Below are 16,951 nucleotides of genomic sequence, written 5' to 3'. Positions count from 1 at the left end.
GTTAGGTTTATTAGTAGCGGATTCACAAGAGATTTTGCTTGACCGGTTTAGTCTCTCCAAATAGCGCCCGGTCCTGAAAGATTACTCTGATGAAGAGCGGATCCTGCTCCGTGCGTTTCCTTTCTTTTTTTGGCCGAGGCGACCTCTAGCGCACAACCGCAATGAGGCTTGAGCCATGAGCCGTGTGTGCCAAGACCAGCGGGTACCTGCATCAAGATTCACAACCGGGCTGCATGTGTGGGTGGGATCGTCACTGGCAGGGTCCCCGTGAGGTACTCGAGACCGTGTTTAAAACAGGGCAAAATACTCGAGCTGTTGGAAACTGGTGTTTATAACTGCATGATACTTCGGGTGACCGGTTACATAAGCGAAAAAAATGCCGAATGCCTCTTCAAAAGTCCAGCTACATGTAGTTGTATCTGCCTCTTCTAGTGCTTTCTTCCTCACTCTTTACGCTCATTCGTTGCTGAAATAACCCCTAACCCTGTACCAGTATCTTACTCACTCTCAACCGGACCTGAGTTTATAACCGGTTTATAACCATGTTTCTTACTCCCAGTATCTTACTCGTGAATATTTCACGGGACCCTGATCGTCAGGCACGCACGGAGCAGGGGGAAGTTGCTCGAGGATCTCTACCCATGTCACGACGAACAGGGGTACGAAATAGGTCGACTATATATCTGTATACCTGTCGATAGTGGACGCCTTCCCGTAAGCTATTGAACGTGTCTTATTGCAATAGAGGATGGCTTTCGACTAGACCAGGTTCTCGTAAGTATATGGTGTTTGATATCGATTCCTAAGGGTCTCATCAGCGCCTAATACAAATTGGGTATCGCGAGGTCATTTTTTGGGACTATGTACATATCTCTCGCGCTAGTAAGGTGTCCTCCCTATTGCAACGGATAGAAAATGGATAGAGTTCATGAATCAAATAGACCCCCGCCCCCCCCTTTTCGGGGGGCTATAAGAAACACAGACACACTGTTCTATTCACTAGAACACCAAAATTTGATCTATCCGGCGATAGAACGCCCGCTATAGCTTACGGGAAGGCGTCCAGTGTTGGGCATCAGAACTTGTTACAATGGCATTGATAATGTTCTCGCAACTACCGGCGCATACCCAAAGGAATTATGTATTAAGTATTCTATTAATCGGAACTGCCGGAAAAGGGTTAAGTGAAAAATTAGATCCTTTGCGCTGAGGGTCCCGGGGGTCTTTTTCGCATTTAACTCCCTTGGCGAGGGCTAAGCGCGAAACTAGACCTCAACTACTCCCAACTTTTGTAGAATGACAAAATGATCTTTTTTCTCGCTAATCCCGCTGGTCTTTGTGCAGTCACCAGCGCCTGGTCAATGACTCTGACAGATGTCTTCATGGTATATCCGGGAGTGTTAGGATTTTTTTTTTTTTTTTGATAACTAATCTCGTGCCACAGTGACAGGCGCAGGCTGTTACGGTTAGGGTTAGAGCAGGGTTGAGAAGCTGGGAGGGCGGCTACGTTTATCGAGACTAGATAAATAGAGCCTATGTCTATTGATAGGAGGAAATCAATCGAGCCATTCGGTCGGTATTTTATCATCTTGGAATATCGACCCGACGTGGTAACCCGCTAAACACTGTTGAGCTAGTTTCGTGGTGTTCTGACCTCCTCACCAACGCTTCCCATCCGTCAACGTTTTTAACTGGGACGTTTGATTAATTAATGGGTTGGTATTGACTACCGGGGTCCCAGTCACAAACGCACTAAACAATGTTGTAGTGGGTGCTGAACTCCAGTATCTCGGTAACAGCACGAGACTCCAATGTCTATATACCGCCTGTATATACTTACAATATTTCCTATGCTTGCAGACCAAACCTGTTCCGTTTTCAGTATGATCGGTTACATGGAGAGCTGGGCGTCCGGGTCGCCAGAGTTGTTTACTGGCGCCCTGGTGGTCGATAATAACCAGTAAGTGCCAACGTTGAAGACTGGGGAGCGTTGACCAAGAAGTTAGAATAGAGCATAGTCTTGTCTCGCCTTGGAATTTTAGGCCTCATGTTTTGTAATTCCCGATTCATGATTTTTAGTGTTGACAAAGTATCGAGAATTTAGCAGTGAGGGTATAGTTAGGGTAAGGGTCTTAACAAAAGTTTTGGTGGCGGTTAGGGTTAAAGGCTGAGCAGAATTGAACGAGATTAATTTTACTTAAAAGGAAGTTCCGAGACTTTTGTAAAGTGGTCTCGTCTGGTCTTGCACAAAATAGGACATCTAGACAAGCCTTCTGCTGGATAGGACGCTCGTACAGGCCGGTTAGAACACCCGGTAACCAGTAACGTTTTTGTTGTAGGTGCAATCTTCGCTCTCTACGCGGCGTTTATAGTAGGCGCCAAGCGCTCCCTTGCGAGTTAGTATAGGGTAGCGGGTTGCGGGCGAATCCTCCATAGGGGCCGGTGTTTTGCCCGTACAGATGGCTAGATTACTAGCCTCGTTTCCAGGCTGTAATACGTAATAATAGCAAGGTCAGGGTAATGTTATTACAGCCACACATCCAGCCACATCATGATATATCACGTCAAACCTTCATACAGCCTGATGGATTTGATCCTCACCACATACACCTACCACCACCACATCGTATATTCTGCCGCTAAACCCCCCAATTCAATTCCTGTTGCACCATTTTCCACGCGAACGGTATTCTACATGCACGGCGTACCCTACGCGTACCCATATTCTTGTATGTATATCTACATTCCTGAGCTCATATTTGACCGCGCATCTGTGTCATCGCGCTCCTTTTTACCCGCGCATCTCTATTCCAGCGCGAGGATCCCCACATTGCCTACGTACTATCATACACCGGCGTGAGGATCCCCATGTACCTTTTATATTTTCCTGCGCGAGGATGATCACGCGTACTCATATACTAGTGCACGTGAAAAACTGCGCATACACTGCACCTCACATAGATATATTTCCATACTAATATCTTGCTTGACCTTTAGCTCGCAATTAAAGCCATACAGCAAACATGGCAGTGCCAGCTCGCAAGCGCATCCATATTCCTGGTCCAACGAGCCCCCCCCCCAAAGCGCTCATGCAATGCCCGAGTGGAGGAAACCCCAGATCTAAACCCCGCCCAGGAGCCAGACCCCAAAAATAAAAAGCAGCCTGCTCCAAAACCTACCATTAAGCCTGATTACGCACACAATCATCTCCGCAACTTCATGCGAAGCTCTAAGGTTTGACCCCCCCCTCCACGCCCTACAGATATTCCGAAGCGCTGGCTACTAACCTTCAATAGTCGATTGAAGAATGGAGCGCGCGCGTGCCCCCTTACTGGGCCAAGTATTCTTCGTGCGTGCCGGGTTTCTTCAAGCCCCTATACCTGACCTCTTTAAGCAACTCCTGCCCGCCGAGGAGGTGTTTGCCAAAGCAGAATTGCATCCTCTTGGCGACTTCCAGGCTGCGCACGATAAGGTTTTAAGCCATCTGGTCAAGAAGGTCAAGCAATACGCCCAAATTTTCCAGGAAAGCCCCCTCCTGGAAGACTATCTTCAACGACGGTCCACTGCAGGAGCTGCGCATAGGGTTCGGCCCTTGCCACCTTTGGCGGACGTTACCTCTTTTGGGATGACGGAGCTCATCGAAATCCACACACCCCTACTGATAGGCGTGCCCACAGTGAAAGCTCCACCTAGCCATATTGGCTGGCTCGAAGATGATACGGATGAATACTGGGAAAAGACCCTACGCGATAGATTTTGCGTCGCTTTGGGCAAAGCTCTCAATCATTGCGGCAAAGACCCCATCAGCGACCTGGGCGATAATTCTATAGCGACTATCTTCAAGGACACAACCCACACCACCAATTCCCCCTTTACATTGCCTCCACCAATTCCCTCTACCCCCATCCAAGACCGTACACCCGACTTCCTACTGCCATATTGCCCCACGGAGAATTCATCGATCTCGCAACATGGCGGATACACGCCAGTTCTCCCCATCCCCCCATCGCCACCACATGGAGATTTACTCTCCGACTTTGACGACCCCAAGTTTGATTTCACTGACATCGTGAAAGATGCAGAGAATGCTGTTTCGAGCACCAACCAACAGATCGCAGAGGAAGTAAGCAGGTTCCGCGTTGCGCGCGCTAAATCTCCGGACCCAGTGGACACAGATATATTTGCGCATCCAGAAAATCGTGCCTCCGCCTGTGATTACAATGAAGAAACTCCACTCTCCAATAACCTCGCCAATCTATACGCGCGCTCCAATATTTACATGACGCATGAAATTCATCAGCATGTAATCATCGACGAGTGCAACCCCCTAGACACTATCGCCTATGCTGCCATACGCCGTAAGGAATACCTGCTCAGTGCTACTCGTAGGCAGCACGCTCTTATTGAGCAGTACAAAAGGAAAAGAGACAAGCTCTGTGAACTGTACGGAGAAGAACCATCGCTCCTCCAAAATTTGTCTGACGCAAAGCAAGTCATGCAAACTGAGAAAGAATATACGTGCGCGCGGTATCAGTCCAAACTGCTAGCGCAACAGATGCAGCATCACTCCAACCGCTCATGGCAAAACCACCCCGTCGAAGCTCCTGGCACCGCGCAACAAGCAATGTCGACCACCAGCGCCTTCTTCGCGATTCCTCCTGCGCGCCTACCCACCGAGCATATTTTTAGATCGCGCAAGAGAGCAAAAGCCCCGCCGCAGAATCCCACGCGAGCTCGAGAGGTGACATAGGCCCCTGATATCACCAGAGGGTGAACCCTTCTACACCCTTTAAAACCATGAGAATAACCCCGAGCGTAAAATGAGTCAGCATGCGCCGTCACCGCTGTCCATGCAATTGGATCCTCAATCGCTCCGCGAAAACATCGCGCGCACGGGGTCGAGATATTGGCCCCCTGATATGAACACTGCGTTCCGTGAGCCTTCCAGTGAAGCTGGAGAACTAAGTACTATCATTGACCTTGATGGCTATGGTGTTATCGATTCTGGAGCGCTCCTCTCTATCCCCGTGCCTCTCTCTACCCCCGCGCCCTTCTCTATCCCCGTACCCCAGAGTCCCCGCAATGGCCCTAAATCGCAGAGCCAGGGCTTGGAGGATGGGCATAAAGTGCTCCAGACCAGGGAAACCTCCAGCAGGGCGGTGCTTGAAGTGATAAATGAGGCAAGCCCCTCCACCACCGTCCCCGGTAACCCCCAGCACGAGCACGTCGATACCGATGCGCGGTGCCCCACCCGAGGCCCAGCAGAAATATCACAGAAGACGACAGATGTCGGCAATTGGGTGAATAAAATCCCCTCGGGTGGAAATCTAGAAGGGGGGGCAGAAAACTGCCAAAGTAGGATTCTTGATTTTGATGCGAGCTCCATTTCTCGCGCCAAGCAGGCCGTGTTTTTAAAGGGTTTTCTTTTATACTAACCTCTGTGCGCTCTCTATTTCTTATAGCTTACCTGTGGTAGATGCACGGGGTTATAGTTGTTGTTCCTGGCAGTGCGCGCTGTATTTCTTGCGCGGGGTTTCATTCTTTCTTGTTCCTGGCGGTGCGTGCTGTATTTCTTGCATGGGGGGGTACTCATTCTTGTGCGGGGGGTATTCATTCTTGTTCCTGACGGTGCGTGCTGTATTTCTTGCGCGGGGGGGTATTCATTCTTGCGCCGGGGGTATTCTTTCTTTCGCCGGGTAACAATGTGCTCCACTGTATCTACTACGTAGTTAGTTTTCAGGCACCCATTATCGTCACATCGCCCCAATCTCCTGTGCCAAAGAGTTCTGAAGATGGAGAGTAAAAAGTGGTTAGATTCCGCCGATGTTGACCCAAATCATTTACGAACACACTATATCTTGCGCGCGCTCAGCGTTGCCCGTGCAATGTACAGCATCAAGCTCTATGATTGGGAAGCTGCCGCCATCGCCGACATATTGATGCACCGGGACGTTGTTGTGAGTGCTGGAACGGGCTGTAACGGCAGCTGTCTGGTTTGGTTATTCGGGTTGTCAGGGTACGAAGGGGAAGGAGTGCGCAGTGTGGTGGGGATTGGTAATACGGGTTTCTATGGAGTTCTCTCTGTTTCTGTTACGCGAGGGTGTTAGTAATCGCTAGGCTGGGGTATGGATATATAAGGAGGTGTTGTCTCGTGCTTCTTCATGTTTTCCTTCTTCTCATTTTCTCTTCACGCAACCTCTGTATTCTACCCGCTCGCCTCTGGCTCGCGGTAGAATTTCTTCCCCCCGAGATGGAGTTATACTGATTCTCGAATTGCTTCGGTCCCTGAACTTCGCTCGCTCGACACCCCCCATTCTTTGCTCGTTCGGTGCCCTCACGGGATGCGTCCACCGTTCACCCCTCGCCAAACCAGCGGCTACTCTCGAAAGCCGCCTTCGCCCCTCCTTACTTTCACTCATCGCACGAGTGATCCCACACGCCAGGTACGCACACTGTCAGTAATCTCCAGTCAGCGAGAACCTACTGCCAAAGCGCTCGACAGCCCGCGAAGTTAGCGACCTCTCGGTCGCGAAACTATCGTCAAATTTTTTATCCGAGGTCCCGTGACCTTACCCCTCTTTATCGGCCTTAACCAGGCCACCCACTTTTACCCGAGGCGGCCCGCTCCCCTCACTCCAACCCAACCGGTCTCCGAGACCACCCTCAACACAACACGGTCGGCACTTTCGATTGCGACCCCCATACATACTGAGCCTTCGGCTCAACCCTTTTTGCATGTCCCCTCCAGAGGACACCACTTCAAACACGACTCGGGCACTGTCTTTAGCCGTTGCTCCAGGGACCGACGACCCCACCCACTCTTTATTTGACCAACCGGTCACCACTCCTCAATTCCTCGCTGCCTGACAACCAGAAGCCCGAGGACCCACACTCGACCCACCCCCCCTCGCTTTCACACCTGACGCTGTTGCGGTTGGCCTTTCCTGCCTTCGTGCGCGTGGTTTCCCAGTCCTGTTAAGGTTCGTCCACAGATATGACACCGGGAACGTTGGTAATGATATCGTTTCGATTGAACACTACGTTTAGGTTTGTGCTCGCTAATGCAGTTGACGGAGAAGTTTGGGGTTCTTACTTTTACTACGGGGAGGTTTCTTTGTTGTCGCTTAGATTCTGCTTACCTGTACCACTTGTTATTCGCGCCCTCTTCGTGCGCTGTTTTTGTTTTATTTATGTACGCAGTTCTTGTAGCTGCGGTAGTTAGTTTTTGTACTTCGTTTTTGCTTTCGGGTTAGTCGGTGGAGGTTGTAGTCGGGTAGTTAGGTGTGCGATAAGCTTCGGCTTCTATGCAATATAAGATTCTCTCTCTCTCTCTGTATTCATTCGGCTCGCTAAGGCTCGCAAAATTTCCTGACAGTAAATCTCGCTTCGAAATTATCGTATACTTTACTTGCTCTACCTTTTACTTCTTATTACTTTGGTTTACCCTGGTATACCATACCAGGCTGAGCCTCCTCGTCCCTGACCGTACGGTCGCGTTTGTTGTTCTAAGCGAAAGAAACTCTACGAAAATTGGCTTCTAGCGAAGAATTCTCCAGTCTTGACCTCCCGAAAGGAAGGAAAAGAAACTTATCCGAAACATCAATCTACGCCGCCAGAAGAACCGAACATTCAGTCATGTTGCAGCAAGCCTCACTCCAGTCATTTTTCACCCAATCTTCCCCACAAGGGACAGCCCCCTCACAGAACAGGAACACTCAGGACCCCGATCCAACCCCATCCGGAACACAGGAACAGGAATTGTCCTCGACCTTTGCAACATAATCTGACTATAACGACCCTTACCAACCGAGAATTGACTATCTCTACCCGAGTACTGTCCTCCATACTACTCACACCCAGACAGACCTAAACTACATCACCTGGGCCATTAGACATGCAACCAGCCGGATCTGCCCGCCCTCCGACAGGATTGAAATCCTCGAGGAGCAATCGATTACACTCCGGAGAACAGTGGAAACACTGAAACACCAAATCGAGGCACAAACAATGATGATTACCAACATGCATTCGGCGATCCACTCTCTCCTCAACAAACCCCAACCGCAGCAACAACAGCAACAGCAACAACCACAACAACCGCAACAGAGACAAAGAACGGCCCCTCCAGCGGTCCCCCAAACAGTCCCCCAAGCAGCACCACAGGCAGCTCTTCAGGCCCCCCCACCCGCACCTCCCCAACAAGCCCTACCCCGTGGATGGAAAGCAGGCACCTGGGCCGCCGTGGCCTCGGCAGCCGTCCCTGCTCAGAAATTCCAGGTGGTCGAAAGAAAGAAGCCTGCAAAGCCAAAAGCGGATCCCATCTTCAAACCAGAGTACACCAAAATCAACAGAGAAATCATTGTTGAAACTACTGCCCCATCCGACGTCAACCCCTCCGAGATCAGGACCCTGGTCAACGCAAGAATCCAGGACGAATCCTGCCACTTCATCTCAGCAAGGAGAACAGCCAAGGATAACTTCATCCTAGAAACAAAATTCATTACCCCCGCAACAAAGGCAATGGAATATGCCAAAGAAATTGAAGAGACCCTCCTCACCCTACAAGTACCGGTCGCCAATAACCGTGCAAACTCCAAATGGTCAAAGTTCCTTCTCCACGAAATCCCCACAACGGTCGAGGAGGGCATCGAGGCAGGACAATTGATAGCATCCGAAATCAGAAGCAACTATGGAGAAAACTTCCAACTTGCCCAGGTTCCCCGCTGGATCTCCAGAGCAGTGACTCGAATGGAGAAAACCCACTCATCAATGGTCATCGCGCTCCCAGGACAAATCACAACGGAAACACTAGGAGTTAAATTCCTATCTCTTTTTAACCGAAGTTGCCATATCGAGGCCTTCCTCCCAACCTTCCCAGACACCCAGTGTGCGAAATGCCTCGAATATGGCCACCGCCAGGAGAAATGCAAGAACAATGGGAAATGCGGCCACTGCGCTGGAGATCACCTCACCAGCTTCCACCCATGCAATGAATGCCAGGGAGGATATAAATGCACCCACACCCCAATCAGATGTCTGAACTGCAAAGGAATCCATAAGGCCTCCGACCCAGCATGCCCCGAAAGGGTTAAACGCCGATTCCTCAACAAAGGAAAGGAAAACGCCCCTCCCGCCCAAGACCCACCTGCCGCACCCGTCCAAGAGTTACTCCCAATAGTCCAAGTACCAGCTACCGCCCCGGTCGGAGCCACACCCGTTCCCGAAGATGACCAACACATGACGAATAATGCCTAGACCCCGAACCACCGCGCTCGCATACCAACTTAACTGTGCAAGGAGCGAACTAATCACCAAGGCGGCGGTGGAGGAAGCGGAAACAGACTCTTGCATTTATTTCCTATTATTACAAGAACCATAGACCTCAACAGAGGGATACCCACCAGAATCAAACCTCTTTTACCTTTTTACAGCCAGCAATACCAATACAAAATGCGCAACATATGTCCGTAAACACACCAACCTTAAACCAAAACACCACTACACACATGACAATTTCATAGTATCGATTACGGTAGAAATCCAGAACAAGAAAACCCAAATCCTAAACATATACTCCCCAGGCCGAAGTGGCCCCTTCACCCAAATAGCAAACACAATCCAAACCCTCGACAATTGCCTAGTAATGGGAGACTTCAACTGCCACCACCAAATGTGGTACGGAGTAACCTCACATGAATACAGGAACAACATTCGAGCAGACCGCGTCAACGGTGCACGGCTAAAACAGTGGATAACCCGACAGAAACTGACCCTCCTGAATGAGCCAGGAGTCTATACGCACTTCCCTAGAGACAGAGGGAAAAGGCCCACAATCATCGACCTTGCATTTGTAAAAGGCCCAACACTTGACCACAACCTACGATGGAGCACTGAACCCTACGGAGCGGGCTCAGACCACGGGAGAACCTCTGTCCATCTACACCTGGAAAAACCACCCTTTGTACCAAGACGAATGTGGCGACAAACAGACTGGAAGCTATTGGATAACCACATATCAAATCTTTCCCTCCCCGCAGAGGCATGGGAAACCAAGGAACATACGGAACAAACGGTCGAATTCTTCCTAGAACTGGTCAAGTCAACAATCAGCATAGTAACACCACTCTCGAAGGAGGGCGTAAGGGCCAATTCCTGGTGGACAGACGAAATGAAGCAGATGAAGGCAAAGGTAAACTCGGCAGAAAGGAAGGCGAGAAATACAAAGAAACCCAACCATGTGGAGGAGCACCGGAAGGCATGCAGAGAATGGACAGTCATGATCCGGAAAGCGAACGCGGACCAGCGGGAAAAGACGATGAACGAAGCGAAAGGTAGTGAGGTCTGGAGAATCCTGAATGCAGGAAGGAGAAGAGACACAATCATACCAACCATACAAGGTGAAGAAACGTTTGCAGGGAAGTGCCAAGCTCTAAGAGCCCAACTCTTCCCCTCAAAACGGACGTCCCCCGACCATCCCCCCCTAAAAATTAGACCCCCCTCTTTTGACCTTAGCAATACTTTCGACACAGTCACCCCCGAAGAACTCAAGAAAGCAATCGACTCCTGCCCAGCGCACTCGGCGACCGGCCCGGATGGCATCCCCTACACCTTTATCAAGGCAATAGTTAAAGCGAACACAACTCTAATCCAAGACATGTTCTCTGCCATGCTTCGGCACGGAGTACATCCAGCGGAATGGAAAATAGCAAAATGCATCCCGATCCCGAAACCCGGCAAGGCAAACTATCACGAAGCAAAAGCCTATCGGCCCATCTCCCTTCTACAATGCTTCAGCAAAATCCTGGAAAAAATAGTGGCTCAAAGACTCTGCACCGCTGGAGAAATCCTATGCACACTCTCAGCGAATCAATTTGGAGGAAGACCAACCATCTCAGCAGTCGACGCCCTCTTAAGAACCCTAACACCAGTACAACAAAACCTACTACTGAAAAACAGCACCGGAGTCGCCCGGCGGGACAGACCAGCGATCCTAACCAACGATATCCAAGGAGCATTTAACTGTGTAGACCACCTACTCCTCGCAGAAATCATGCACCAGCAAAAATTCCCCACCTACCTAACAGAATGGTGCAAGGAATTCAACACCGGCAGAAAACTACAGTTCCAATTTAACCATGAACTAGAGGAACCACAGCCCTATGAATCTGGAGTCCCGCAAGGTAGCCCCATGTCCCCGGTACTATTTATGATCTATGCCGGAGTAATCCTGGACCCAACAAGTAGCCCGAAAGAGATGGATACTACATACATCGACGATGATGCGCTGGTGCAAATATCCAAAACACCAGGCTTCATAATCAAAAGAATGGAGGAACGAATGAAAGAAAGACTAATAAAAGCCGAGCCACTCCAAATTAAATACGACCCGGACAAATCCGACCTGATCTTCTTCCGCCCCACCACATCATCTATACAACAACCACGACTTCCAGTCAAAATCAACAACACCGCTATATACCCCAAAGAGAGGCTGAAATATGTAGGGGTCTGGATAGATCCGACCCTCTCCTTCCGGCCCCATATCGAAGCAGCGATCGCAAAAGGCCTGAAAGCCCTCCACCAAATCCGAAACACTGCCCGCCTGCCAGGCATAACAGTTAAGACAATCCACCACCTAATAACACAAGGCTTCCTTCCAAGTCTGCTCTACGGATCCGAGGCTTGGTGGACTGACGCAGACCACATTATAAGATCCCTCGAACCACTATACAATGAAGCTGCCCGGGTCATCACAGGCCTACCACGATGGACCAAGAGAGCTAAACTCCTCCGAGAAGCAGGCCTACCCCCCTAGAACACCTCCTGACATATCGCTCAAGAAAGTACGGAACCAGAATACTCCGCACCGATGCAACCCACCCCAACAATGAATCCCTGATCGAGCTCCTCCCATACAAAGAAGCAAACATCAAAGGGACAGGCCTGCACCGAATCGCCTCCCTCTTACTCCCATATCAAACCCCCGGAAATATGAGAGACAAGTGGAACCAAAACAAACTATTACGCGACCATCTGTTGGAAGAATGGAATACACAACCAATACCTAACTACCACCATCGGGGGGAATTCCGCCCCCCTCCCAACATTGCGAAACTTACCCTTACAGAAGCGAAAAAGGTATTTCGAATCCGATGTCAAACCACCCGAATCGACAAACATGCAGCACATACAGACCCCGAACCATGCCAGTGTGGTATGGAAAACTCAGCGAAACATATACTTATGGAATGCCCAGCGTGGGCTCGAATCCGCGCCCCTCTGATAGAGAATATCCCCGGAACGATGACCTGGGAAAACTGGATGTTTACAAACCTGAAAACGGACCTCATCCTACAATTTGCAAAGAAATCTCAACTCTCGAAATGGTACGAGTCGGTGGAGGCGGAGGCGGACCTGGAAGAGGGGATGGAAGAAAATGATTAGGGACGGGACTAGGAAGGGTAGTTTCCTTTCACCTTTTATTCTTGCTTTTGTTTTTAATTTTGTTTTTTGATGGATCCAGCGCCTGAGTCCGCTGAGATATGTTATTTTCCTTGTCGTTGGATTTCTTTCGTCGCGTGTTGTCTTTGAAAGTCCTTGTCTTTGTTTGTGTTCGTTTTGTTCTTGTTTGTTCGTGTTTGTTGTTCGTTGTTTTTCCTTTTCGTTTCTTTTCTGTTTGGTTTTGTTTTAGGCGGTCGGGTCGGCGTGCGATAAGTCTTGTACTTCAAAGCAATATAAGTTTCTTCTTCTTCTTCTTCCTGTATTTACTCGGCTCGCTAAGGCTCGCCACTTCCCTCCTCGATAAGAATCACTTCAAACTTCGCTTCGCTTTACTTTTCTAGAGAAAATCCTGTATGCCGATAGTCCGCGTCCTATACTGGTACCTCAGAATCCACTACTTCATCAGGGAGTGCATTTACGCTCTCGTCCATGAGTTGTAGAATTTTCTCTACACATACAACACCCTCACCTTCCACACAGTACAAATGCTTGGTCTAACCTGGTTTATCATACCAGGCTGAGCTATTTCTATAGTATCCACGCTGGATAAAATCTCCAACCGACCTTCAACTCCCCCAAACCTCAACGGGAGGAAGAGAACCTTATCCGAAGTCTCCCCAGCCCCAAGAAGAACAGGAACAGACATGATGTCGCAGACATCGCTCGCCTCCTTCTTCGCTACCCCAGCACCCCCCGGACCACCACCCCCCCCAAGATTTAACCCGACCCAATCCACCCAATCAACCGTCATTGAAGAAACCCAGAACAATGAGAACCCCAGGGCGGAATTCGCAACTTCTGAGGACTACAACGAGCCCTACGCCCCCAAAATTGATTACCTCTACCTCAGCATCGTCCGGCAGGAAACCCACGACGTCATGAATCTAAACTACACCGCCTGGGTAGTTAGAGATGTCATGGCAATCGCAACAGATCACATCCTAAGCTCTAACGCCACAATCGAAAGCGAAGCCAGAAAGTTTAGAGAAGAAATGACCGTCCAGAATCATCAGCTCCAAGAAGCTGTCAGAACCATGACGAACCAAATCTTCGAAATGTCAAAAGTGCAAGACAAGATGCAGGAAAAGATTCACTGCCTCCAACAACAACAACAACAAACCCCCCAACACCCAGCACCACCAGCACCACGAGCACCACCCCCAACAAACGCACCACAGCCTCGTGCACCTTTGGCACAGGCCTCCCTTGAACCACAGCCCAGGAACAAGGGAAAGAACCCGGAACCGAACCCAAGGAACCCCCCGCCCCAACAACAACAAAACACAACCTACGCCGACATCGCAAAGGGCCCTGGACCATCCAACTTCCAGGTGGTCCAAAGGAGGAGATCCAAGCCTAAATCGGACCCCCTCTTCAAACCAGACTTCACCAAAATCAACTGGGAAATCGTAATTGAAACCAGCTCGGCCTCCCCCTTTACCCCAACCGAAATCAGACAGAAGATCAACTCCAAAATCCAGGACCCAGACTGCCACCTCCTCGCGGCCAGGCAAACCTCAAAGAATAACTTTGTCCTGGAATCCAAATTCGTCACCCCCGCAACCAGGGTCATGAAATACAGACTGGAAATCGAATACGCACTCACCGAACTGAAAGTACCCTTCGTCGACATCCGGGTTAACTCCAGGTAGTCAAAATTTATCCTACACGGCATTCCGACATCAGTAGGCGAAGGTTTCCAAGCCGGACAACTAGTCGCATCTGAAATCACTAGCAACTATGGAATATCCATACAACTAGCACAAATCCCCCGATGGCTCAGCAAACCAGAATCCCGCACCGGAAAGGCACACTCCTCTATGGTCATTGCACTCCCAGGACACTACACAATGGAAAACCTCGGACTCCGCTCTTTCAACCTATTCGACGGAACCTGCAAACTCGAGACCTATCTCCCCACCAACCCCGACACCCAGTGCCGCAACTGCCTCGAATACGGATATAGGCAAGAGCGTTGCAGCCACCCAACAGGCCGCTGCGGACATTGCACCTCAGCTGACCACAAAACAACTGAACACACATGCAAGGAATGAGCAGGAGGCATCAGATGCACCCACTCACCAATCAGATGCTTCAACTGCAAAGGACACCACAGAGCAATCGACATGGCCTGCCCGGAATGAGCCAAGGCCAAGATCAGAGCGCAAGTCAACGCCAAAATCTCCAACCAGCAGATCCCAGAACCCGAGAACGCCCCGATCGTCATCCCGGCCACCGAGGAACCCAATGAAGAAATGGAAACCTCCAACTAATGGATCGACAACAGAGAACCTTAGCTATTGCGCAGCAACTGAACTGTGCAAGAAACGACCTAACAACAAAGTCAGTCGTGGAGGAAGCAGAAATGGACCACACTATACTCTTTCTTTTGTTACAGGAACCTTGGAACAACAAGGACGGACACCCACCAGAATCACCTCTCTTTTATCTTTTCACAGCAAGCAATAAAGACACAAAATGCGCAACATACATCAGAAAACACAGTAACCTAAAACCAAAACACCACTTCGTACACGATAATTTCATCGTCTCGGTAACGGTGGAAATCCAACAACAAAAAACACAAATCCTCAACATATACTCACCCGGGAGAAGCGGCCCATTTGCCAACATCTCAAGGAACATCACCACAATCCAGAACTGCCTAGTTATGGGAGATTTCAACTGCCACCATCAGCTATTGTACGGCTACAAATCACACGAATACACCAACACCATCAGATCGGATAAACGAAACGCGACTAGGGTCAAGAGATGGATGGACAGACAGAAACTGCATCTATTAAACGAGCCCGGGGAATTTACACATTTCCCCTGAAACAACAACCGACCAACCATAATCGACCTCACCCTAGTCAAGGGCCCAGTGTTGGACTACGAAATGAAGTGGAATATGGACAGGCATGGAGCAGGATCAGACCATGGGAAAACCATAATCCACATCCAAATCTCCAAACCCCAACATGTACCAAGAAGACTATGGCACAAAACAGACTGGAAAACACTCGACTCACTCATCTCCCAATTCCACCTACCCCCAGAAGCCTGGGAAAACCAAAGCCTCACCAAACAATCGGTAGACTTCATTCTAGAGTACATCGACCAGCTGATTGACCGACTCACCCCACTCAGCAACGGACACAAAAAGTCGAAACGATGGTGGACCACAGAGCTTAAAACTGCAAAGGCGAACCTCAACACCCTAGAGCGAAGAGCAAGGAACACACAGAGAGAGGAGGACAGAGAGGCACTGAGAAAAGGAAGCCGGAACTGGACCAACATGGTACGCAAAGCCAAAGCAGAACAGAGGGAAAAGGAACTCTCCGAAGCCAAAGGAAGTACAATCTGGAAAATCATGAACGCCGGGAGGAAAAGGGAAACTATAATCCCAACTATACAAGGTGAAGAAACGTTTGCGGGGAAGTGCCAAGCTCTTAGGGCTGAACTCTTCCCCACAAATTGGACGTCCCCCGAAAACCCCCCTTTGCAAATCAGACCCCCATTCTGTGATCTTACTGACATGTTTGAAGCAGTCACCTCAGAAGAACTATCTAAAGCAATAAACTCCTGCCCAGCCAACTCAGCAACAGGGACAGACGGCATCCCCTACCCATTCATCAAAGCAGTCATCAAGGCGAACCCGCAACTCATACAAGACATGTTCTCAGCGATGTTGAAGCATGGAGTACACCCGGACAGATGGAAGACAGCAAAGTGCATCCCAATACCTAAACCAGGCAAGGCGGACTACAAAACAGCGAAAGCTTACCGACCAATATCCCTTCTACAATGCTTCAGCAAAGTCCTCGAAAAGATCGTCGCCTCGAGGCTCTGCGACGACGGGACCCTCCTTGGAACCCTGTCCGATGACCAGTTTGGAGGTAGACCAACAATCTCAGCAGTAGATGCACTCCTACGCACCCTGACCCCGATACAACAAAACCTACTCCAAAAGAAAACCACTGGTGTAACCCCAGACAGACCGGCAATCCTCACAAACGACATCCAAGGAGAATTTAACTGTGTGAATCACTCCTCACTCCACCAGATCATGACACAACAGAAGTTCCCCCAATACTTTACGGAATGGTGCAAAGAATTTAATACCAACCGGACATTACAATTCTTCTTCAACCACCAGCTAGAACCCCCACAGCCATGTAACTCTGGCCTTCCACAGGGCTCACTACTCTCACCTGTCCTATTCATGATTTACGCGGGAGTAATCCTCAACCCATCCACATCACCAAAAGAAATCAACACCACCTACATCGATGACGATGCCCTGGTACAAATATCCAAATCACCGGCCTTCATCTCGAAACGCCTCAACGAAAGAATGGTGGAAAGGATTTCCAAAGTCAACCCCCTAAATGTCAAATATGAACCCCAGAAATCAGACCTCATTTTCTTCAGACCAACAAAATCA

At 49.6% G+C, this 16,951-nt stretch overlaps 1 protein-coding gene across 1 annotated transcript; it reads left to right on the top strand.

Annotated features, from left to right (window-relative positions):
* Positions 1–3,219: 3,219 nt before the first annotated feature.
* H6S33_007235 (uncharacterized protein) lies at positions 3,220–5,435 on the top strand (the record flags this gene model as incomplete). Its single annotated transcript, XM_044838594.1, has 4 exons — positions 3,220–3,234; positions 3,297–3,320; positions 3,395–4,741; positions 4,830–5,435. The coding sequence occupies 4 exons, from the start codon at positions 3,220–3,222 to the stop codon at positions 5,433–5,435; spliced, it is 1,992 nt and encodes a 663-aa protein (XP_044689399.1).
* Positions 5,436–16,951: the final 11,516 nt, after the last annotated feature.

The sequence above is a fragment of the Morchella sextelata genome (assembly GCF_020137385.1).
Source record: "Morchella sextelata strain SCLS chromosome Unknown scls_22, whole genome shotgun sequence".
Taxonomy (NCBI): domain Eukaryota; kingdom Fungi; phylum Ascomycota; class Pezizomycetes; order Pezizales; family Morchellaceae; genus Morchella; species Morchella sextelata.
This window is presented reverse-complemented; position numbering and strand designations above follow the sequence as displayed.